Raw genomic sequence first — 24,827 nt, 5'->3', positions numbered from 1 at the left:
AGGCTGGCATTATGACGTCATACAAAATTACACTTAATGAACCAATTAAGATGTGTGTGTTTTGTGCTTTTTTGTTGCTAAAAAGAGCAACTTATATGTGAATGGTATGCACGTACACATGTGATTGCTGCTTTTTAGAGTATCTTATGGGCTATATTTTTCCACCCTTCTGCTAACCTTAACCTCAAACCTCAGCCACTAAATACCCTGAATGCATTTGTGGACAAAAGGAGATCTTTATCTAAATAAATGATAGCAAATCAATGCGGGAGATCAAATCTCAGCTCTGGCCTTCCCGTGTGGCATTTGCATGTTCTGCCCATCTATGCTAAATGGAAAATATTGCTATTACTGTGCATATTTTCTGCCAAAATGAAAGGAACACATCTATTTAAAAATATAAATGAAGTTAAAACACTTTTTTTTTTTACTGTAGCCATAAAACTGAAGAGATGTTTTTTTTTTTTTAGGTTATGGTGCAATATGCCTGCCTGAGAGACCATCAGTTTTCGTGCATGACAGGATGATTTTATATGTCAAACAAAGACAATTTAATTTGTCAGATAATTGTGGTTTCTCAATGCTAAGTTAAACTGCACTATTTTTATCCTCGTCTCGGGTTTCCTCCTGTCAGGCTGCTTCAAAGAGGCGCGTAATTTTGAGCTAGTGCAGATCGGGAAAATAGTGGCAGGTAGATGTAATGCAGAGCAGAATAGAAACACGTCGACGTTTTTTTTTTTTCTTCCTACGGTGCGCGCATGTGTGGCGAGATTTTCTCGTGGGTGGGTTGTGTGGATAAATAGAGCGCGCACGCCACTCCACTACTGCAGCAATGAAAATGAACAGAGATAGGAAACATTTGTTCCCTCCCCATGGAAAGCCTCATGACTTCATCTAGACAAAATGGAACAATTTTTGCTCTTAATGGTCACGTGGACCCACAGGATTATTATTGCATTTGCAATCCATAATTCGTATTGATGTCTCAGGATTTTCTCCCAATCCAAGTTACTATTGATTACAAACAGACGTTGGACTACTTCCACTTTAAGATGCTCCTGTGCGTTTGTCGTGATATTGGTCCCTTCTCCTCCAGAAGCTTCTTTGTCGCAGTATGAAGCTTGTAAACGTGAAAAGGCGCACGAGAACGTTTAGAATGTTTGGGAAAGATGAACATCGGCTCATGCTGCAACTGTTGGCGCTCATTTGGATGTTTGCGGTCTTGGCTCGGAGTGGAGCAGGTGAGCGGATTCGTTTTATTTACATGTGGCACCGTTTAGCGTAAAGTGTTGGTTGTGGTGAGTCATCGGGTTAACAAGGCTTTCCCTGCCAGCCTGAACATTATCAGAAACACTAATAACCCATATTTAAAGCCTACATTTCTAATGCCGTTCCTTTATTAATTGCCATGCCTATTCCCTTCATTTCATAGTATTTCTTTTGTTGTACTGCTTGTGGATGTTAGACTTTTGGTCCAGACTTCAGCCACTGTTCTTATCATGTCAATCTACTTTGCCCATGTTCTTATTAAGAATAAGTATTGCTGGCATGCTGTCAAGCAATACTTATAACTGTACTGGCAATGGGACTGTTACTTACAAACAGAAATTCGTCCTAACAAGGCCAGCTATCCGGCCCACAATGACATCAGCATTTATTCCCTCCTTTGATTGGCTGAGAAAGTTCAACACTCCGTACTGTGATGATCTGTACAAATTAATACATTCAATCAGAGCATCTCGTGAATATGATGCATTTTATTTTATTTTATTTATGTTTTCACATAAATATTAATTCTGGACCGCTCAAGATGATGTACATGGCACAGGTGGTTAATTTCTAATTGCATTTTGTATAGTACTAAAGGTCTAGTCAAGTCACCTTTATTTAAATAGCTATATTGTGTCGTTGGTCTAAAGCAGAGGTGTCCAAACTACGGCCCGGGGGCCGTTTGCGGCCCGCCATTCATTTTTCAGTGGCCAGCAACATATGCTAAAAATGGCATTTGACTCAATTCAAATAAAAGACAAAACAAAAATGTTTGGAGATGGTCAACGTAAGAAGGGAGGGTCTCGAAAAACAGGTGCCATTAAAGGTTATTTTAGTTAATTAATGAAAAAACTAAATTAAAAAAATATTTTTACTGAAATAAAATAAAAACAAAAATGCTTTTTAAAGGCACGGTCTTCCGTTTTCACTCAGGAAAAAGCACTATATAAATACAGGATGTATACCTATGATCTCCTTCTTAATCTACACCTCTGGGCTTCTGTTAATGTGTGGTGGTGATTTTTTCCTAAATCCCCACCCCCAGCCTGTATTTTGCCATTTTGTGTTTGTTTTGTAAACAGCGGGACGTTTCTGTGGAAAGAAAGTGTTTACAACCCTCCAGCCAATTGCGGGGCGGGGATCGTGTCGCAGACGGGGCCGGGTGAATTTGTCGACTGCATGACGTCACAAAAAACTAATACTAATACTGAAACTAACAAACTAAACTAAAATTAAGCATTTTTTTAAAGAACTAAACTAATAAAAACTAACAGAACCACACTGAAAACTAATAAAAACTAACTAAAATGAAAAATTTCAAAACTATAATAACCCTACTGCCATATTACTAATAAATTGGTTTATATACAGTAGCATTTTTCTAAATATGCAAAAGCACAAATAAATTATTTGTACAATTTTTAGGACTAAATGCAATTTCTCTTCATAACATTATGTGGCCCTTGCGTCCGTCTGATTTTCTGTATGTGGCCCTCAAATGAAAAAGTTTGGACACCCCGGGTCTAAAGGTTAATCATAATGCATGATAAAACCACACTGACTGTACTTGTGCTTCAGTCTCCAGATGTGCAGAGCATGCCTGCAGTCCGCCCTTCAGGAACCTGGCGACAGGCAGAGCCCTCATCACCCTCTCAGGCAGCTGTGGGAACACCTCCCATAACCAAAGCTCATGTCCTCACCCACCTAGTCATATGAGCGATGATCCTTTCTTGCATCCAAACACCTGGTGGGAATCAAGCGCGGAGGGGATGCGTGACGAGATCCGTCTGGACCTGGAAACACAGTTCTGTCTGTCCCATGTGGTTTTGTTGTTCCGGTCGCCGCGGCCCGCCGCCATGGCCGTTGAGCGATCGACAGACTTTGGCAAGTCCTGGGATGTCCTTAAGGTCTTTGCACACAACTGTAGCATGGAGTTTGGTTTGCCCGATGATTTTAATGAGCCTGGCTCTTTGTGTACATCCCGTTACAGCAGCGCAGCACCCTGCAGTGGCGGCGAGGTAAGAGATGTTGTGATTGTCTTTCGTTGGCAGTCAGATTCCGGCTCATGCGCTGTCTCTTCCAAGGTGATATTACGGATCCTCGACCCCAGCAATCCAAACGAACTGGATCCATACAGTCCAGAGGCGCTTGTGCGCCTGACACTCACCAATCTGCGCATAAAACTGCTGAAAGCTCAGATTTGTCCTCCCTCAAAGGAACAAACAAAGCCTACAGTCGCTTCAACGACAGGACCTTATGCTGTTTATAATTTACTCGCACAAGGGACGTGCTTATGCCATGGACATGCGGAGCTTTGTGTGGCACGTCACAGTAGTCAAGACACACAAACGCATGGTAACATGGTGAGTGTTTTTTTATTTTTATTTTTTAAATCACCTTAAAGACAGAATGCATTGTTGAATAAATATGCCATCAAACGTGAAGCTATCTAAAAATTTCTTGACAATAGGCGCCAGAAATCTAAACACAGTATTGTGATCAATATTGCACTTGTGAAATGTGAATTAAACTACAAAATCCAGCCATTTTTCATCCATCTCAGGGGGCGGACATTTTGCCAATTGCTGTCACCAGAAAATGACATCACAGTGTCCAATGCTGCATTTTATAAAGGTGGGAATTCGGACATATCCCACTTTAAAGCAATATTTGACTTATTGAGCCATTTTCAACAGTAAAAAGTTAACATTTTGTCCCGAATGAATTTGACAACTTCATTTCAGTTTGCTGACCAAACCCAGAAAACAGGTGAGCCATGACTGGTCGTTACATAATTCCTCAGCACAAGTGATGTCATCTCCAGTCAACAGCATGTGGAAGAATGAGTTTTTAACGGTATTAATTGTATACAAAAAAATTATGTATACATGTCAAATTCATTCTGGACAAAATATTAATTTTTTTTAGTACTGAAAATGGCTCAGTGAGTCAAGTATCCCTTTAAATGTGCCAGTTCCGACCTCAAAGGGAGGTGAATGTAAACAACAAAGATGGCTGATTCAAATAAATTGTTTGTGGTTCTGCAGTCACTACAAATCGCTTTAGGTAAAATTACTTACCTCAAATAATATCCATCCATCCATTTTCTGAACCGCTTATTCCTCACAAGGGTCGCGGGCGGTGCTGGCGCCTATCTCAGCTGGCTCTGGGCAGTAGGCGGGGGACACCCTGGACTGGTTGCCAGCCAATCGCAGGGCACACAGAGACGAACAACCATCCACCCTCACAAGCACACTTGGGGACAATTCGGAGCGCCCAATTAACCTGCCGTGCATGTCTTTGGAATGTGGGAGGAGACCGGAGTACCCGGAGAAGACCCACGCGGGCATGGGGAGAACATGTAAACAAACAACCCCCCCCCCAATTGCTCCTGATGCTGCGTCGTCAGTAGGTGAATGAGTAGTCAAAACGTAAAGCGCTTTGAGGGCCTTATAAGGTGTAAAAGCGCTATATAAATGAAGTGCCAAGCGCCATTAGCATTGAAAAATTGTGCCCATCTCCATCATTTAAATTGCCCATTCCTGTTGAAGACAGGAGATATTTGAAAAGCTCCAGATGTGCCTTGCAGGTGTCTGGTGGGTGCGTGTGCACTCATCATACAGCAGGCTCCCACTGTGAGGAGTGTGCACCGCTCTACAATGACCGTCCCTGGAGGCCTGCCAACGGAAGCAGTGGTGATGCAAATCAATGCCAGAGTAAGTAACCACTAACAGGAAGGTGACTTGAAAGTGGGCTGGACGATTAACCAAGATGTTATAGTGATTTTGACATGGCTTCTCCCGATCATTAAAACGTATTGATGGAAGAAAAATTATTAATGTGCAACGCTGCGGCACTTGTACAAGTTCCCTACGTTGTGAAAGAACCCTGAATGCACCGGCATGTAGCTTGTAGCAAGCCCGAAGCGAATCAATGTGATACTTTTTCTGCCGTCCCTAAGCATACTTTAAGATATTTAATGACACTCCATTTGGAGTAAATTGTAAAAGTAAACACACAATAGGAGAATTAGATACAGTGTGTATTTTAAATAAACAAAACGCTTCATTTTTAAAACATCGCTAGCTAATGCTAAAGATCATGGAGGGTCCCATTCAAATGCTAACTGGAAGTTGGCATCAACTTTGGGAGTAATAGTCCTTCAAATAATGAATATTACTCACACATAACCCCTCCGTGAGCCGGCACCTTAACGTGGTGGAGGGGTTTGCGTGTCGCAATGATCCTAGGAGCTATGTTGTCTGGGGCTTTATGCCCCTGGCAGGGTCACCCATGGCAAACAGGTCCTAGGTGAGGGGCCAGACTAAGAACGGCTCAGAAGACCCCTATGATGATAAAAAATTTTGGAGACGCGTTTCCCTCGCCCGGACGCGGGTCACCGGGGCCCCCCTCTGGAGCCAGGCCTGGAGGCGGGGCTCGCTGGCGAGCGCCTGGTGGCCGGGCCTGCACCCATGGGGCCCGGCCGGGCACAGCCCGAAGGGGCAACGTGGGTCCCTCTTCCCACGGGCTCACCACCGGTGGGAGGGGCCAAAGGGGTCGGGTGCAGTGTGGGCTAGGTGGCGGCCAAGGGAGGAGACCTTGGCGGACCGACCCCCGGCTACAGAAGCTGGCTCTTGGGACATGGAATGTCACCTCTCTGGCAGGGAAGGAGCCCGAGCTGGTGTGCGAGGCCGAGAAGTTCCGACTAGACATAGTCGGACTCGCCTCCACACACGGCTTGGGCTCTGGTACCAGTCCTCTTGAGAGGGGTTGGACTCTCTTCCACTCTGGAGTTGCCCACGGTGTGAGGCGCAGAGCAGGTGTGGGCATACTTATTGCCCCCCGGCTCGGCGCCTGTACGTTGGGGTTTACCCCGGTGGACGAGAGGGTAGCCTGGTTGTCTGCTCGGTGGCGGTTGCGTCTTGGCCGCTCCCTGGGCCCCCTGTGGGGTGCGGTGTTGGGGTGCTTCCCCTGGTGCCCGGGGCGGTGCCGTCCCGGCGCGGTCCGCTGCTCCGTGCCCGGCGGCGCGGTGCTCGCTTTGCTGGACCGCGGTTGACGGCTTCTTTCTTTGGTGGTGGTCCTTATGCATGCCAGATCCGTCGCACCAGCATCTACTGAAACTCAACAGAAGTACCCTCTCCCTCCCACAGCCCCTTGAATCAGTTGGTGCTTTATCTATCCTTCCCTCCTTCCTCTCTTTAGTTTTTCCTCTGGTCACTTGAGATCTTAATTTATTAGAAGTATGAGGTTTCTGGGGTTGGCATAAGACTCCGGTTTTGTAACCACGCAGGAGGGGTCTTGTTGGTGCTGGACTTCACTTTGATGGATTGGATGTACTGGCTTCTATTGATCTCACTCTGCCTTATCGATCCTTCCCTCCTTCCTCTCTTTAGTTTTTCCTCTGGGCTCTTGAGATCTCGCTAAATTTGCTGGAATTTAGAGGCTTCCGGGGTTGGCGTAAGACTTTGATTTTGTAATCATGGGGAAGGCAGGAAGTGTTTGGTCGGTGCTGGATGTCACTTTGATTTACCTTTCTTTCCTCTTTATTTCTTTTTTTTTTCTGACCTTTTCTCTGGTCTCCTGACCATTTAAATCTCACGACTCTGGCAAGATTCTGAAGTACCTGGTTAAGGCGAAGGGTAATGGGATATTTATAAGGTTTTAGGTGAATGAATGAGTATAAATTTATACGTATTTGCACGCACGCACACGCACGCACGCAAACGCACGCAAACGCACACACGCAAACGCACGCACGCACGCAAACGCACGCACGCAAACGCACGCAAACGCACGCACACATACACACAAAAAAAAAAAAAAAAAAGAGCAATGATGACAAGACGTTGAATCGGTAAGACTACCGAATGAACAATTCTGAGCTCTTCAAAAAAAAAATAAAAATAAATAAAAAATAAAAATAGAGGGTAGCCTCCCTCCGCCTTCGGGTGGGGGGACGGGTCCTGACTGTTGTTTGTGCATATGCACCAAACAGCAGCTCAGAGTACCCACCCTTCTTGGAGTCCGTGGAGGGTGTGCTGGAGAGCGCTCCCTCTGGGGACTCCCTCGTCCTGCTGGGGGACTTCAACGCTCACGTGGGGAATGACAGTGAGACCTGGAGGGGCGTGATTGGGAGGAACGGCCCCCCTGATCGGAACCCGAGCGGTGTTCTGTTATTGGACTTCTGTGCTCGTCACGGTTTGTCCATAACGAACACCATGTTCAAGCATAAGGGTGTCCATATGTGCACTTGGCACCAGGACACCCTAGGCCGCAGTTCGATGATCGACTTTGTAGTCGTGTCATCGGATTTGCGGCCGCATGTTTTGGACACTCGGGTGAAGAGAGGGGCGGAGCTGTCAACTGATCACCACCTGGTGGTGTGTTGGCTCCGATGGTGGGGGAAGATGCCGGTCCGACCTGGCAGACCCAAACGTATTGTGAGGGTTTGCTGGGAACGTCTGGCGGAATCCCCTGTCAGAAAGAGTTTCAATGCCCACCTCCGGCAGAGCTTCTCCCTTGTCTCGGGGGAGGTGGGGGACATTGAGTCCGAATGGACCATGTTCCGCGCCTCCATTGTTGAGGCGGCCGATCGGAGCTGTGGCCGTAAGGTGGTCGGTGCCTGTCGCGGCGGCAATCTTCGAACCCGCTGGTGGACACCAGCGGTAAGGGATGCCGTCAAGCTGAAGAAGGAGTCCTATCGGGCCTTTTTGGCCTGTCGGACTCCGGAGGCAGCTGACAGGTACCGGATGGCCAAGCGGAACGCGGCTTCGGCGGTTGCTGAGGCAAAAACTCGGACATGGGAGGAGTTCGGTGAGGCCATGGAAAACGACTTCCGGACGGCTTCGAGGAAATTCTGGTCCACCATCCGGCGTCTCAGGAGAGGAAAGCAGTGCACCATTAACACTGTGTATAGTGGTGATGGGGTGCTGCTGACCTCGACTCGGGACGTCGTGAAGCGGTGGGGGGAATACTTCGAAGACCTCCTCAATTCCACCAACACGTCTCCTTTTGAGGAAGCAGAGTCTGGGGACTCTGGGGTGGGCTCTCCTATCTCTGGGGTCGAAGTCACTGAGGTGGTTGGAAAGCTCCTCGGTGGCAGGGCCCCGGGGGTGGATGAGATCCGCCCGGAGTTCCTAAAGACTCTGGATGTTGTGGGGCTGTCGTGGTTGACACGCCTCTACAACATCGCGTGGACATCGGGGACAGTGCCTCTGGATTGGCAGACCGGGGTGGTGGTCCCCCTTTTTAAGAAGGGGGACCGGAGGGTGTGTTCCAACTACAGAGGGATCACACTCCTCAGCCTCCCTGGTAAGGTCTATTCAGGGGTGCTGGAGAGGAGGGTCCGTCGGGAGGTCGAATCTCGGATCCAGGAGGAGCAGTGTGGTTTTCGTCCTGGCCGTGGAACAGTGGACCAGCTCTACACCCTCCGCAGGATCCTCGAGGGTGCGTGGGAGTTCGCTCAACCAGTCCACATGTGTTTTGTGGATCTGGAGAAGGCGTTCGACCGTGTCCCTCGGGGAGTTCTGTGGGGGGTGCTTCGGGAGTACGGGGTGCCGGGCCCCTTGTTACGGGCTGTTCGGTCCCTGTACGACCGTTGCCAGAGTTTGGTCCGCATTGCCGGCAGTAAGTCGGATTCGTTTCCGGTGAGGGTTGGACTCCGCCAAGGTTGCACTTTGTCACCGATTCTGTTCATAACTTTTATGGACAGAATTTCTAGGCGCAGCGGAGGAGTGGAGGGGTTCCGGTTTGGTGGCCTCAGCATTGCATCTCTGCTCTTTGCAGATGATGTGGTGCTGTTGGCTTCATCAGGCCGGGACCTTCAGCTCTCACTGGAGCGGTTCGCAGCCGAGTGTGAAGCGGCTGGGATGAGGATCAGCACCTCCAAATCCGAGACCATGGTCCTCAGTCGGAAAAGGGTGGAGTGTCGTCTTCAGGTCGGGGATGAGATCCTGCCCCAAGTGGAGGAGTTCAAGTATCTTGGGGTCTTGTTCACGAGTGAGGGTAGGATGGAGCGGGAGATCGACAGGCGGATCGGTGCAGCGTCTGCAGTGATGCGGACTCTGTATCGGTCCGTCGTGGTGAAGAAAGAGCTGAGCCAAAAGGCAAAGCTCTCGATTTACCGGTCGATCTACGTTCCAACCCTCACCTATGGTCACGAGCTGTGGGTCGTGACCGAAAGAACGAGATCCCGGATACAAGCGGCCGAAATGAGTTTCCTCCGCAGGGTGTCCGGGCTCTCCCTTAGAGATAGGGTGAGAAGCTCGGCCATCCGGGAGGGACTCAGAGTCGAGCCGCTGCTCCTCTGCGTTGAGAGGAGCCAGCTGAGGTGGCTCGGGCATCTGGTTCGGATGCCTCCTGGACGCCTCCCTGGGGAGGTGTTCCAGGCATGTCCCACCGGTGGGAGGCCCCGGGGACGACCCAGGACACGCTGGAGAGACTATGTCTCTCGGCTGGCCTGGGAACGCCTTGGGATCCCACCGGAGGAGCTGGTTGAAGTGGCTGGGGAGAGGGAAGTCTGGGTTTCCCTCCTGAAGCTGCTGCCCCCGCGACCCGACCCCGGATAAGCGGAAGAAGATGGATGGATGGATGGACTCACACATAAATGCTGTGGAAACATATGCCCACGAGTATTATAACACTACTCAAAGGCACAAATTCTTCCCATTTTGTGAAAAATTAGTTATTTTAATAGAATTCAATCACAACTTTCTTCTGTTATCTTTGTTCACGTGTACACCATGGATGCATGGCACCACACTGCCCCTAAGAGGCTAAAACGTGCAAGAACACTTTGTTTTGGAATTACTGCTTTAGTATACATGATTTTTTATCTTACTTTTTTAAACTAAAATTTTAAAGGGATACTTCACTTATTTAGCCCATTATTTTTCACTTTCATTATTTTTCACGTTCAATTAGTACCTTTAAAAACACATTTTGCAACTTGCTGTTGACTGAAAATGACTTCACAAGGGCTCCGGTAACCAATCACAGCTCACCTGTTTTCTAGGTTTGGTCATGTGACATTCACAAACTGAGCTGTGATTGGTTATCTGAGCCCTTGTGATGTCATTTTCAGTCGACAGCAAGTTGCAAAATGTGTTTTTAAAGGTACTAATTGTACGTGGAAAAGTAATGAAAGTATCAAATTAATTATAGGCAAAATAATGTTTGGTTGCCAAAATTGGCTAAATAAGTAAAGTATCCCTTTAACTTTTTTGGGTTTAAGGATTCACAGAATTTTCTTTTCCTCAAAATTCAAGGATACAAATACATCCAAGGACTTTTTTTGGTCATACCAACACACATTTCCATATGACCTAGCACAAAATAAAATCCCTGAGGTCCAGGATTGCCCGCTAAGTCCCGATATTGTATTTGTAAGAATAACATAAGATAAAATAAATATGATAAAGGTGGTAACGTAAAAGAATAGTGTTCAAGAATAAAGTGTTCAACGTGAAGGGATGGATGGGTGTAAGGCTCTGATCATAGTTTTGAGTAGTTGAGTTTTAGTAGTTGAAAAAAATCTCAAGTTTTAAAATCTATATAATAATCGTCCCGCCCAACTTGAAAGTCATCCAGGATCTAGCAATTCCCTCATCCATTAAATGTGACTTTCACAACGTGTCTTTCCCTCATCTCTTAAATGAAACTGGCATCAGAGTGTGAGTGTCACCACCATGCGGACAGTTGCCACTTCTCCCAGCGAGCGTGGCTGTCAAGCGGCGGCCTGAGCGGCGGCGTCTGCGATAACTGCAGACACAACACATTTGGGCGCAGGTGTCAGCGTTGTCGTCGAGGATACCACCGTCACCCAAACCTGCCCATCAGCTCCCCCCACACTTGCCAGCGTAAGCGGGTCCAACCGAATCATTGCTGGGGATGGAAGCGGCAGAGCACAAGCGGAAATGCGTGTGTCTTTCAGGCTGCTGGTGTGACCCGCAAGGCTCCTTGTCTCCACATCCTGGAGACGAGGAAACCTGGTGCCATCCCCGGAGTGGCCAGTGCAAATGTAAGACTGGCATTGGGGGCACAAGCTGCACTCAATGTATGCTCGGATATTGGGGCTTCGGAGCTGAGGGGTGCAAACCTTGCGCCTGCCCCAACAGCTGTAATCCCACGACTGGCCAGTGTCTGGACAGGTGAGCCGCATACTTTGTTTACACAATCACCAAGAAGATGAAATTCAAATTGATAGTAACTCCTTGTTTGGCTCTTGCAGCCATTCAAATAATCAATTGTTCAACATACCCATCGGCGGAAAAATCCCTGCTTTGGGGTCTCAATTTGGGGATGAAGAGGCACAGTGGCCGAAAGAGCAGGCTGTCTCTATGCTGCACTCTTCAGGTGTGTTCAAATCTACACAAGAAAATGTTATTTTTGTGTGTCACACGCCAAAGTCATGCACAGCCATCATGAACCTGCAAAATGTCTACTTGTGACAATGCCAACAATTTCCAAATTCGCCATTTCCAGTAATAACAAGGTAATAGGTAATATCTAGAACAGTGCTTTTCAATTATTTTCTGCCATGCACCCCCTAGTAAGAAGAAAATATCTTGTACCCCCCCCCCCCCCCCCGCGACTATAAATAGTATCATTTGTCTATAAAATTGTTATAAGCACACCTCTGCATAACACTGGATCCGTATTAACGTATAAGAGAATAAAAAAAGAAAGAAATATGGACCAACTTACAACAAAGAATAGCTTCATTAACTGTAACAGAAAAGATTCAAAGTGCATCTGAAATTCAAAAATAAAATTAAATCCTTAATTAATCTCTAATCATTTTTTGACTGACCATGTCAAACCACATGACGTGGAAAAATAAAATTACATAAAATCAATAAATAATAATACATTCAAACTGATCACCAACATTAACTCAGGAGCACAATATATAAAAAAAAAAAAAAAACTTTAACCTGCAAAACAAAAATATAAAATAATTTGTGCTGATTTTTTATTTTTTTTGCTGTGTGCAAAGCGCGCATGCTCAGTGCAAACAAAACCCCTACACCACAGAGCGAATGCTCCCGGAGCACACTCTGCCAATAATGAGAGAGCCACTGCCCCCTAATGTAGTGGAGGTGCAATTGCACTTTATTCTAGGACAGTAAAAAAAAATAAAAAATAAAAAATAAATAAATAAATACATAAATAAAAAAGCATGTTCCCCGAGGTCAAACGCACCCCCCTTGATGGAGCCTCTCTGGGGGCCCGCCCCACTATTTGAGAAGCACTGGTCTAGAATAACTTCATTATTTTTCATGTACAATTAATAGCTTTAAAAACGCATTCTGACTGAAAATGACATCACAGATGCTCAGAGCTCAGGTAACGACCAATTACGGCTCACCTGGTTTGGTCATGTGACATTTGCAAACTGAGCCCTGAGCACAGGTGATGTCGTTTTCAGTTAATGCCAAGTGGCAAAATGTGATTTTAAAGGTATTAAATGAAGTTATCAAATTAATTATACACAAAATATTAACTTTGTATTGCTGAAAATGGCTAAATGAGTTAAGTATGCCTTTAACAAAAATAAAATAACTATAACTAAATTAGTTTTTTCTTTTTTTTATAACTAAATGAAACTACATTTTATATTTATAAATCAAACTAAATCTATAATTAGAGTGAACATGTCCTTCATTTTATGTCTGTCAGTTAATCACATACATGAGCTCGTGGGCTTGATTTTAAATGTATTTGTTTGGTATTAACAAATACCAATTATTTTGGAAGAAAAGTTGAACAGTCATTTGAGAATTGTAGTTTACACAATACTTAGTGACCTTTATTTTGCTCTAAAAACTAATTAAAATTAATTTTAATTAAAAAAAAATCTATCTACTATCTAGTTATCGATTTATATATTTGATGCTGACTTTTTGCGCAACACTTCCATTCCAAGTCTTGAATTTCAATTTGACCCTGAATGATTCTTTTCTTTTTACTCCATTTCTAAAGTAGCAATGTAACAAACACAAATAGTTGTAGTCATATTTGTTTTGATAGGATTTCTATCAAAAATGAAAATTTTAGTTTAGTTTAGTTTAGTTTATTCATTTTTTCCTTTCGGACACATTACAGCTTACATCAATCACATCACATCATTTGCAACATTGACATCCGAAAGAAGGGCTGACGGGTAGAAGCCGAAGCTCATTCGAGATCCGTCCCCAAAATGAGATCTTAGGACCAGTGATAATTCAATCCCAGAATTTTTTCTCAAATAAAGCCTGGTCAGGGTTTTCCATTCCCAAGTGTATCATTGTCAGCCAAGTGTTTTTGTGTTTACACACAGGAAAGTGCAGCTGTAAGGAGAAAAAGCTAAGAAGTGTGTCTGACTTCTGCAAAATCAAACACGATTATGGTAAGAAACTATTTGTATTGCGTACTGTAATGCAAGCCTCTAATGTAACTTGAGCACATCCCGTGGATCGGTGTAAACCCTGCCAGTGCTGAAGGCGAGTGTGGTGTCAGCTCACGACAAGGGCAGCCATGCAGAAGTGCAGGTCAAAGTGCGCAAGGTCCTACGATCAGGTCTGGTTGCACTCAGCTCGGGGACTACCAGCATCTTTCCTGTGTCCTGGACCAGCCGTGGATGCACCTGCCCTATTCTCAACCCAGGCAAGTATAATATATGCATTTATTGCACGTTGTCAGACACAAGTTAGAAGCAAATGTTTTGTCGGCAGGTATGGAGTACCTGCTGGCAGGCCCAGAAGACTCCACAACAGGCCGTTTGCTGGTCACAATGCAGAGTGCAGTGGTCCCCTGGACCCCCAGATTGGCTCTCCTCATTGCAGAGGGCCTACGATCTGGATGCCCATGATGGACAGTCTCCAAAAAAACTACATTCACAATCAGTCAAAAAGCTGAAAATGAACACAAATTTGGGCAAAAGGAGGACAAAATTGCCTTGAGAGATAAATACAGAATACAAGGCAGAATTGTTCCACTGCAATCATTTTATTCAGAACGATTGTCAATTTGAGATAATTGTTCAAGACACAGCAGATAAAGGCGACTGAATGTTTATCTGAATTTTAATAAAATCACCTGACAAAACCTTTTAAAGGAGAAAAGTCAGATTGCATGTCATGTCCTGGAGCCCGAATCACAGTAACACCAGATGTTTGTGTTTCAAGGGAGCTGGTACAGTTATTGCGCAACATTATTGGCATCCCTTGATCATTGCCAAAGAAAACCTGAGCATGATGTGTGGGCACTGGGCAGACAAAAAATTAAATGCCGTTTCGAAGGAGGTTGTATACATGGTGGATGTGAAATAACCGGCTTTATTTCAAGGTATTGGTAATTGGGACAGCAGACGGTGCCAGTATCGGCCGGCCTCTTGTGTCTATTTTATGATCAGGAACTAGAAATTAGAAGAAGAGAAAATTGCTACAAATTTAATGCAAATTAAAGGAAATAAAAGATATATTGTGATATAGACATAGGTGAGGGGGATGCGCGACGAGATATTAAATATGTTTTTTTTTTGTGGTTGTGGGGGAACTTTATGTCTCAAAAGTGCTAGTGGTGTCGGTGATGGTTCCAGATACCTGGCTGAAAAAATTTTTGGGATCGACCATAGCTAGTATACATTTACACACACACACACACACACACAACGCACTTAAGGATGGCATAATGGTAACCAGAATTACAGTTACCCTTAGCACTTGAATGCAAGTGTTTTTTTTTTGTTTTTTTTCCCCATTTTCAACAAATCTTTCAGCTGGTGACCTGGCAGGTGGAAAAAAACAAGGTAGATCAGACCCATCATTAACACACAAATCACAAAATTTCAATTTAAAACATTTAGATCCTTTAGATTTCTCTAAGAAGAACACACACGTACAATCATACAGAATTTGTCTTGTCTGTAAATAACACGTAAGGCGGTACAGTAGTTGTACAGTGGTGGTAGAATGGTTTGTGTTTTAATGCACAGGCAGGAATGGAGATGCTTATGACATTTTTTTTTTTTAATGAGTTTTTTGTTTTGTTTTGAGAACCACTGACCAGTGTCAACAGGACCTTCCAGGAATGGTTGTGCAGAATCACCACCACAATACCATACATATTTCAGCTTCAAGTCCTCTTCTGGTGCCGCCCACGACAGCCATCACAGAACAGGCCTTCGTTAGTGGATTTAATGACTAGAGGGCATCAATCTACAACAGTGCTTGCACACAGATTTAACAACCTGTGGATTGACAGTTGATCTTAGCTGGCAGTCTGGCTGTCTGTTGGTGAGCTTAATGGAACAGAGTCAGTTTGGGGCGATAAGGCAGGGCTCTCGGTTGAGTCAGATGCAGAGTTGTCCTCCGGCTGCTTGGGGATTTCATTGTCTTCCTCCTGAGGATAAAGCTCGGGGTACCTCTGCATACACTCCTGCATGTTACGGAAATGGTCGATACACTCGGAGCCCTTCACCTCCTCCTTACTGTAGTGGAAGCATGAGAACGCCTCCTTGAACTGAGTGCCACAAGGTCCACTGGCCATGCCACCGAGGCACGGGCAGTTCCAATTGATGTCGCCATTGGGCAGGATGAGGCCTACACACATAAAACCACACAGCAGCATCTTAGGTCAGGCACTTGGTCCTGCAGTGTGAATTTAACATTAACAAGAATTTTCCATTAACTCATTAAAACCCAAAAACGTGTAAATACGTTTTTTTAATACTTTGTCCTTCACTCCCAAAAACGCATTTTATTTTATTTTATTTATTTATTTATTTTTTATGCAAGAGCTACAGAAGGCTTTGATGCAGCTTCTGACATGAAGAGGTGGCTTAAAGCAATGGTTGTTATTACTGGTGGCAGCAGAGTATGAGATCAGCCGGGGCCATGTTGCAACAAGCTCTTTTTGACAGTGTTTTCACCAGGAAAGTGAATCATGATGAAACTTAGCTACATTCTAATGCTCATTGCTGCAAAACGTAAACAGATACAAATATACTTTTTTTTCCTAATGAAAGAAGAGACTCTCCACTTTCATTTGGTAGGATCCATGTTTATATCGCAACAGAACAGAATATTCTGTGGGCCTTGCAAAATCAGTCAAAATCCAGTAAAACAGCCAGGAGCGAAGAGGGTTGCTTCAGTGAAAATGGCTCGGAGGGAATGAGTTAATAGCTGCGTCCCATGTAACCACCAATAACCAACAACGTGTACACTATACAAATAAAGATATGTTTACCCACATAGGAAGTGACTCAGTGGTCTAACAGAAAACATATAAGCGGTCTGTGTATATTAAATGACGAACCATGCTCTTCATACGGATCATGCGGATCGTCTGCAATCAGCTCGGCATTGCTGGGGGCCTCATGGTCCTCCTTGGTCACAAAGATAATGCGATCTTTACCTGGAAACACAATACACACAATATTCAAGTTCAAATTACTAGTACTTCTGTCACCACTAAGGAATAGGATGCAGATCATTCATCATCATTGTCTTTAGAACTGGACATAACACGACCATACAGTTATCAAATGAGAGCAGGCACGTAAACAACAAACCGACACTATACTACAAATCCAGCCACGTACAAGTGAGAGGCTTAAAACCAGTCAATCGGTTGAGTCAGGTGGCAGTAAAAAGTTAGCTTAGCATAGTAGCAGCACGGTGACATTGCAGGCACGCGCTCAAATGAATGAACGGTCTAAGGTTTTACCTTCTTGCCTGCAGTAAGACATGTCGGCTCTTTGCGTCCGTCCAACCTCAGCCACCGAGGTGAAGGATAGTTAGCCCGAGAGAAAAGAATCAACAAAGAAGAGGATTTCATCTGACAACCGGGTCGGTCTGATAGTCTGCGCCGCTGCCACAGCGCTCAACTTCTTGACTTAACCTCCTCGTACGGCGGCGCAGATGGATGACGTCATCAGGGCTCACCGACATGACAGCTTCAATTTATTAATTCATTTGCTTGCTTGTTTGGCTGCCTGTGTACACATTATTCATGCTTTCACAAAATGAGTTACTTTGATTACGAGTTGGTTCATTTCTATTATCATTTACTATTATCATTTACTATTTTTTAATACAGCTAATGTATGACATTGTGGTTTGACATTTTGTGTCGTTCTAAATTGCGTTTAAATTAAGATTTTCGTTTTATAATGGGCTAAAAACCATTTGATTTGTGAAGCATAATAGCAAAATATTAAGACCATTATATGCGTGCCTTTATTTAAAGTGTTAATTTATCCTGTAGAAATCTGCTCACCAGACTTTGGGCATTTTTTTTTACTAAGCCTTTGATTGGTACTGTATAACCTTAAGTTTGATTATGGATCCGCTTCAAATGTTTTAACACCTGTACAATGTGTTCAAACTCCATACCCTCTTGTTTCTCGTGGGTTCTTTTAAATGGAGACCTGTAGCGAGTGACAATATTCAGAAGCATGCACAATCGATTTTCAAACGCAAGCATTTCGAAAAAGCAAGCTTTTTTGTGCTATGAGTCTGTAGGTCGTTAATATGTTGTTGCTAGGAATAGAGCTTCTACTTCCCTTTTATAGCTGGTAGAAAGTCAGACTGCCAAAAAACAAAACCTGACATTCTCTCAAAAAACTGTCAATGAAGGCAAAGAAGTTTCCATTTGTTGGAAAAAAACATTGTTTAATAACACAATTATGTCTGTTACATAAGAGTAAAAACCAAAATGAACCCCCCTTTGCGTCCATATCAAACCCCCCCTCTTACTGACCACCCGGGCAGTTTTGTGCAGCGATTCAGTCTGGGAATTAAACAGCAAGACAGCGCAGACTATCACTTAACTTTACCAGCCGGAGATATAGGACAAGCATACCGTGTCCTACATAAGGCCAGAGTTGAAAGGAACAGTCCATCATTGAGAATATAAACATAAAGGTAAATGTGGGCATCTCGCCCAGATAGCAGAAAGTACATTTTGTTCATACATCCCACTAACAAATCCCCATGAAAACTCTGGCATGGCTGCTGACATGGCTTTCCTTTACATGTCCTAAAGCTTGAAATTCGTGTTTTGCCAAAGTGTTTTTAGTGAAAAATGCCCATGGTGAGTCGATATCACCACACACTTGCATGTGTTAAGGGATTCTTCAGCTGATGAAACAGCGGGCTTGGTTAAGAGCGGAAGAAATGGCCGGAGACAATAAGCTCATAATAGGGAGGAAAAAAAATAGTTCTCTCTGACAATGCTAGAGAGGCAGAAGGTGTGCCAGATGCTAAATGAACTGATTGTGCAAATTGTCAAGAAAAATAAAGACGGAACGCAAAAGAGTGACACGGTATGGAGGTGCTGTAGACCGTTGACGTGGCATTTTCTAGAAGAGCAGCGCTCCCATGCTTCCCACTTCGCTTTGCTCTTTCACAAAGATTTCAAAGTACTGGTAGATGATGGTCACGGCCAACAGGATTCCTGTGCCAGAACCAATGGCTCCCAGGAAGTCAGCCATGACAGATAAGCCTCCTATACAAAGGCCACCAAAGGCAGCAGCAGTCGGGATGTACCTGCAAAAAGGAAACAATTCAAATATAACTGCCTCAATGACGTGCCTCAAACGTGGGAACAACATACAGTTTAACCCACGTTTATCACGGCGGATACCTTTCAGACCCACTGGCAAGCATAAATATATCGTACATATTTCAACACAAAAAAAAGGAACTGCATCCATGTGAAACATCTCAACTGAGAGAATTATAAACTCTTTTAAAGAGCCAATTTGTCATGTTTTGCCACCATTTGCAGGAGGGCTCAGCTCCTGCTCCCAAATAATGGAGTTAAAGTACAGTAAAAAACTATATCATAAAAAATACGTTACTTAAAAATCAGTGCAAGCACGGCGATGCAAATGTCAAACCGCAATATAATTGGGAGAACATTGTAACACCATTCCCAGTCTCATCTGTACCTGTTCAGCTCATGCACCATGGAAGTCTCTCTGTGTCCCCTCATCACCATCTGTTGCTCTTTCAGCTGCTTAGCCACCTGACATACACCGAAAAACAAAACAAAATGAAGACAAGTCCTCCATAAAAAGTCCAACAGCACACAGTACATACATCTTTGGCAGAGGACCCCGAGACTTCAATCCAGGTCTTTGAGAAGAAGGCACAAGAGCCAAGCATGAAGACAATGTAGATGACAGCGTGGACCGGGTCATCCAGAACAGAACCAAACGACTCCGGCGGAGACAGGTAGTAGCAGAGGCCACCTACTGGGTAGGCTCGAGCTGGTCCGCCCGTCGATGTGTCCTACATGAATGAGAAAAAAAAATCACATTTGACGTGGAATCGGACCGCATACCTTCAAGGATATTGAAAGACATTTTCCCCCACTTACAGACCACGTCCCCAGGAGGTTAACCAAGAAGTTTCCACTGAAGCGTGTTGACAACATTTGGGAGATGACGTAGAGATTGGAGACCAAGGCCGACTGCAGGATGATGGGGATGTTGGAGGTGTAGAACAGTTTGATGGGGTAGGTGTTGTATTGCCCGCGATAGCGTGCTGACTTGATGGGGAGGTCCACTCTGAAGCCCTGATGATAACATTAAACATACAAAACACTTCACTAGGTTTTTTTGTTCTTTTTTAAACAAGGTAAATTGTTCTTGTATAGAAATACAAATCTTTCCAATTCTTGCCTTACTGTCAGGGAAGCAAACTTGCTACTAGACTAATGTACTTTAAATTAACACTATTAAAAAGAACAACAACAAAAAAAAAGTTCATTGTGTCAGCGCATTAAATTTGATTGGTATGTTCTTGTCTATATCAATTCCTTCTATGTTCTATAATGCATTAAAAAAAAAATCATATTTCTTATACAATATTCTAATTACGTGAAAAGGTGAATTTGGGATGGCTGCAAGCTATAATCATCAAAATGATAAAAAAAAAAAAAAAGTGAAATATTTCACTCTTCTGGTCTACTTAATGTGTTTTTCTTTTTGAATAGAATGTTTTTTTTTGTTTTTGTTTTTTTCATTTATGGATGTGCACCTGAACATAATATCGTACATCATGAGAGGCACATGTGCAATTCAAGATACAAGAGTTTTATTGTTGTTGTTGTACTACATGCTATATATTATAATATTACTTGTAACATTTTTTTTTTACTTTCATGACAAACATGTTACAATTTTACTTGAAAAATACCTGGACGGTTTATGATGGAAACAGCTGGACCTTGAAACAGATCTTTCCTGTTTTTATTTATCCTATCCTGGATATTAGGGGTGCACTGATCGATCAGTTTTCTTAATTTTGAGGTATCGGCCGATTCCTTAAAAACAAACCGATATTTTCCGCCGATCTCATCTCCCTCCTCAGATAAAGTCAGCCACTGTCCTCTTCTGCTGAGATGACTAATAGACTGTTCATTTTTATTTGCAAGAACTATACTTCATATGCAGTTAAAACAAACCGTTTGTATTGTTTAACAGATATTATTCAATGTTTTACAATAAAACAAGATTGGAACACTGAAGGTTTAAAATCTTAATAAAAATAATAATTGTATTTAAAAAAAAATAAAAAATAAATCAGAATTCAGGTGTTTTTTTTTTTTTTTAAAGCTCGGGAATCAGTGATCGACCAGAAATACTACTGAAATATTTTTCTCTAAATCGAGCCAATCAGCACCCACTGGGATACTGTCATCAGACACATGCATGAACCATTAATGTTAATGCTGCACTCTAATATTAAACATGATTTAAAAATATAATTGTTCCAATAAGTTGAAGATGGTCAATATTACTCCACAAAAGAAACAACACAACATGTTGTGTTTTATGCTGTGTAGTAAATACTAATCAAGATTCCGACCAACCAAGAGAAACTTTCAAATAACCCCACTATCCGTTCTTACCTGGAAGTATATGACCACTGCAAACACAAAGACTGTGGCAATGAGGTTCATGAGGTTGGGCAGGTTTTGCCTGTAGAAGGCTTCTCGCAGGGCGCGCACCTTGTCCGTGCGAGTGGCCAACAGATGGAAGAGAGCGATAATGGCACCCTCAAACTCGGTACCTGATGAAGGAGATGATGAATTGAGCTCCAATGCAAGCAAGCATTTGACATCTGATCAGGGTGCGCGGTAACAGCTGCCAAACCTCTTCCAGTGTTGACGGTGGTGGGGCTGAAGGCCTTCCAGACGATGGTCTCACAAATGTTGGTGGCAATGAAAAGGGAGATACCGGAGCCCAGACCGTAGCCTTTCTGGAGCAGCTCATCGAGTAGCAGAACGATCAGACCTGCAACAAAGAGCTGAACAAACAAAGAACGAATGTTTCAGCAAACACGAACTAGTCCGTAGCCAAGTCAATACGGTGAGAACGTTTGAAGGGGATTTTTTTTGTAACATTTATTCCAAGTAGCAGCCTCAACAAGGGAGTAAAGAGAAAATAACAAGATACACATTCCAAGTATTAAGAATTCAGTGTAGATAGAAGCATTGTTACTTGTTGTCAAACTTGTACAGTTGTACTCTTTTACAAATGTTAACTTTTTGTGTCTCACAGTTAAGAATGCATCTGCGTATGTTAAGGCCATGGTTATTATAGTTTTGGAACTTTCATTTTAGTTGGTTTTTATTTCATTTTAACTTTTTTTTTTTAATTTAGTTAGTTTTAATTAGTTTTCAGGGCAGTTTTGTTAGTTTTAGTTATTTCAAAAATGCTAAATTTTATTTTAGCTTCAGTTAGTTTTTGTTTAAAAAAAAAAAAATTGTGTGAAATATTTAATAAAACCCGTGGTAAAATGAAGGGAAAAAAGCAACACATTTCTTACCTAGCCTTGCATTTCGGCTAAATTTAATGAAAAAGCAGGTGAGCAGAGCCATTGAAGCCAAAAGTCAAGCACAAAAAACTGTCGCCTTTGGAGTGACGTCATCTAAAGGTGCTTCTCTATTGGCTGCTGCGAAATGACACTTTCAACCATCCTTATTCCGGTTAATATTAAAATAAATATACTTAAAATCACATTGAAAATCAACCCCAAAGTCTCATGTATTAAATTAATGACTAAAAGAAAGGCCATTTTTGCTAATTGTTAGTTTTCTAAACATAAAATTTGGTTTCAGTTTGCTTAAAAAAAAAACAAAAAAAAACTAATGATGTTTTTTGAATTTTAGTTTTAGTTATTTTGTTAGTTTTCATTCTAAAATAACGGCATATGAAGTAGTTCTCTCAAAAATGAGACTGAAATTTGTTTATTAGTTTACCTTTAACTAGGAGTTGTAGTATTTTTTTTCCCCACAATAAAGTGAGAATACTACAGCATTTAAAAATTGCAAATACATTTGCTGAAAGTTTTATGATGGTGATAGTTTGATTCCCTGACATCTAGAGATTGGTAGAGATAAAATGTTGCATATATTAATATTTTATATTATGTTCCCTATTATTATTATTTTTGTTGTTGTTGTTATTACTCATTTTCACCTGGATGATGATGAGTAAGCATATTCCAGCACCCATCTCTGATGGGTCTCCATACATGCCAGTCATGACATAAACGATCGCCTGCCCGATGGTGATGATCATTCCAAACACTGCAACAACAAAGACGATTATTTATAACTGTATAGTACAAATGAAGCTGCATCAAAGCTTTAGTGATAAAAATAGTTTGTGAAAAAGACGTACATTTTTGGGCGCCGTTGAAGAGAGCGCGGTCCTTGGGAGTGTCTCCCACCTCAATGATCTTGGCACCGGCAAGCAGCTGCATGATGAGGCCTGACGTAACGATGGGCGAGATACCCAGCTCCATCAGAGTACCTGAAGGTACAAAAACAGTCAGCAGAAGGACCGTGGGATACACATTCAGCCCTAACGCTGACAAGCCTTTGACCCACCACACGTGATAGTGAGACTGTGTCACAACTGATAACAAGCAAAAAAAGTTGTTTTTCTTGAATGGATTTCAAGAGTCGTGGTGAATCTATTCTCGCTGACAATGGGTGGGAGACAGGTGTCGACTGGTTTCCAGGCAATCACAGGGACCATATTGACAAACAAATATGTAAAACCCATACAAGAGCTGGGAAAACACAAAGTCTGGAGGTGAAAATCAAACCCCAGAATTCTGAGCCAGGTGGCCATAACCATTAAAGTCAAATCACATATTTGGAGCAAGCACCTCTGTTGGAAGCCAGAATGACTCTCATCCAGTAGAAGGGATCTGCAGAATCTGATGACATTATGCCAAAGAGAGGAATCTAATTTTAAGGGAGAAAAACGTTTGGGTCACAAACAACATAAATACAATAAAAATACCCCAATTTAAAGATTACGGAAACCAAAAGAAACACACCTGGCAGCACACCAGGAAGATGAAGAGTGTGATGGCTGTCCATAGTACTTTTTCTCTAAACTGAATCTGTGTGGTAAAAATAAATAAATAAATAAAAAAGTGATAGTCATACATATGCACGAAACAATACATATCTACGACTGTCTTACCTTTCTTTCTGGTTTTTGAATTTCTGGTAAGACCGCACAGAACGGCTTGATGACCTCCAAAAATTTAACTGCAAAATAATATTAATAAAGTAAGTTCAAATCAACCACAGTGAAGTCTATGTTCAATATATTTACAGTCAGTAAGACCTTCCTTGCACGCTACGTCATCACTAAGCCAGCGACTGCCACACAAACCAAATGTGACAGTCTGGTCAGATAGATGATGCGAATTTTATTTAGAATTTTTCCTATCAGATTTATTTTTAATACTATTGTTGTCAAAATAAATGGTGATTTAAAAAAATATATATAAATGAAAACAGAACAACACCTCGACGTTTGCTGGTCCTGAACAGCTTACGTGGTAATGTCCAACCAACACACACCAAAATACACTTTGACAGCAATTAAAATTTCACATGATATTCCTTTCAGGTTCCCCATACACAAATTAGCTTTTAAATAAATGGTGAAGAAAAACACATCTGATATTGAATACAATTTAAACGTTGCAAGAAATTAGCGTATGGCTAACTAGCGTTCAATCACAAACATGAGGCGCAAATGACTAAAAAGCAACAAATCCTGACGTCGGATAAAACCGGGAATAATTGGGATTGCTCCGGATCGAGGCGCAGTGTTTTATTTATTAAACACCTTACTGTACATTTGATTAAAAACTAAGCTAGCTCAACTTGCCACCTACAGAACCAAGGTTAGCCAATTAGCATGCCGACGATCCTCTACATTTTAGCACTGCTGAATAGAACAACAATTGAATCGCACACACCGAACGACCATCGACATTTAGAAAAAATTGCAAGAATCCACACGTACTTCCCATCGTATCCTTGGGCCGACTCCCGCTGTGTTAGTGCTACCAGTTGTCGTGTTCCTTTGAGTCAGTGTGGCTCCATCCAGCAGCTCGTTGAGAAAAGAGCGAGCACTAGAGACACGTCACCACACCAGCCGCTAAACACACGTCACTTCTCCGGCCGGTATACGCACTACTCCGTAAAAAAACAAAAACAAAACAAAACTACACACCACGAAAAAGGCAGAC

General features: G+C 42.9%; 3 protein-coding genes across 3 annotated transcripts; 1 reads left to right on the top strand and 2 right to left on the bottom strand.

Annotated features, from left to right (window-relative positions):
• Positions 1-818: 818 nt before the first annotated feature.
• LOC144024284 (netrin-4) lies at positions 819-14,376 on the top strand. The gene is made up of 10 exons (XM_077530466.1): positions 819-1,241; positions 2,848-3,287; positions 3,354-3,632; positions 4,859-4,985; positions 10,938-11,126; positions 11,201-11,417; positions 11,498-11,622; positions 13,589-13,657; positions 13,744-13,914; positions 13,983-14,376. Exons 1-10 carry the CDS (start codon positions 1,115-1,117, stop codon positions 14,117-14,119), a joined length of 1,881 nt encoding a protein of 626 aa, XP_077386592.1. The 5' UTR covers positions 819-1,114; the 3' UTR covers positions 14,120-14,376.
• Positions 14,238-17,174, bottom strand: chchd4a (coiled-coil-helix-coiled-coil-helix domain containing 4a). Its single transcript, XM_077530465.1, has 3 exons — positions 16,978-17,174; positions 16,567-16,665; positions 14,238-15,851 (listed from the first exon to the last, which is right to left on the bottom strand). The coding sequence occupies exons 1-3, from the start codon at positions 16,997-16,999 to the stop codon at positions 15,520-15,522; spliced, it is 453 nt and encodes a 150-aa protein (XP_077386591.1). The 5' UTR covers positions 17,000-17,174; the 3' UTR covers positions 14,238-15,519.
• A 729-nt stretch (positions 17,175-17,903) lies between these two features.
• LOC144024000 (protein transport protein Sec61 subunit alpha-like 1) lies at positions 17,904-24,768 on the bottom strand. Its single transcript, XM_077530012.1, has 12 exons — positions 24,602-24,768; positions 23,765-23,832; positions 23,616-23,681; positions 23,442-23,520; positions 22,949-23,080; positions 22,745-22,854; positions 21,416-21,569; positions 21,172-21,332; positions 19,636-19,833; positions 19,356-19,547; positions 19,205-19,281; positions 17,904-18,800 (listed from the first exon to the last, which is right to left on the bottom strand). The coding sequence occupies exons 1-12, from the start codon at positions 24,606-24,608 to the stop codon at positions 18,614-18,616; spliced, it is 1,431 nt and encodes a 476-aa protein (XP_077386138.1). The 5' UTR covers positions 24,609-24,768; the 3' UTR covers positions 17,904-18,613.
• Positions 24,769-24,827: the final 59 nt, after the last annotated feature.

Source organism: Festucalex cinctus, chromosome 8 (assembly GCF_051991245.1).
Source record: "Festucalex cinctus isolate MCC-2025b chromosome 8, RoL_Fcin_1.0, whole genome shotgun sequence".
NCBI lineage: Eukaryota > Metazoa > Chordata > Actinopteri > Syngnathiformes > Syngnathidae > Festucalex > Festucalex cinctus.
The sequence above is the reverse complement of the archived record's forward strand: the minus strand, read 5'-3'. Positions and strand labels throughout refer to the sequence as shown.

What these genes read in the sequence shown, in the direction of transcription:
- LOC144024284 (XM_077530466.1), top strand. Translation starts at nt 1,115, where the DNA reads ATGAAGCTTGTAAACGTGAAAAGGCGCACGAGAACGTTTAGAATGTTT. An exon ending in CTTGGCTCGGAGTGGAGCAG is followed by an intron (nt 1,242 to 2,847) that starts GTGAGCGGATTC and finishes CTTGTGCTTCAG; the next exon opens with TCTCCAGATGTGCAGAGCAT. An exon ending in TGATGCAAATCAATGCCAGA is followed by an intron (nt 4,986 to 10,937) that starts GTAAGTAACCAC and finishes AACTGGCATCAG; the next exon opens with AGTGTGAGTGTCACCACCAT.
- LOC144024000 (XM_077530012.1), bottom strand. An exon ending in CACCGTCAACACTGGAAGAG is followed by an intron (nt 21,333 to 21,415) that starts GTTTGGCAGCTG and finishes CTCCTTCATCAG; the next exon opens with GTACCGAGTTTGAGGGTGCC. An exon ending in ATGGTGCATGAGCTGAACAG is followed by an intron (nt 18,801 to 19,204) that starts GTACAGATGAGA and finishes TCCTTTTTGCAG; the next exon opens with GTACATCCCGACTGCTGCTG.
- chchd4a (XM_077530465.1), bottom strand. Translation starts at nt 16,999, where the DNA reads ATGTCTTACTGCAGGCAAGAAG. An exon ending in GTCTTACTGCAGGCAAGAAG is followed by an intron (nt 16,666 to 16,977) that starts GTAAAACCTTAG and finishes TTGTGTTTCCAG; the next exon opens with GTAAAGATCGCATTATCTTT. An exon ending in TGATCCGTATGAAGAGCATG is followed by an intron (nt 15,852 to 16,566) that starts GTTCGTCATTTA and finishes TTATGTGTGTAG; the next exon opens with GCCTCATCCTGCCCAATGGC.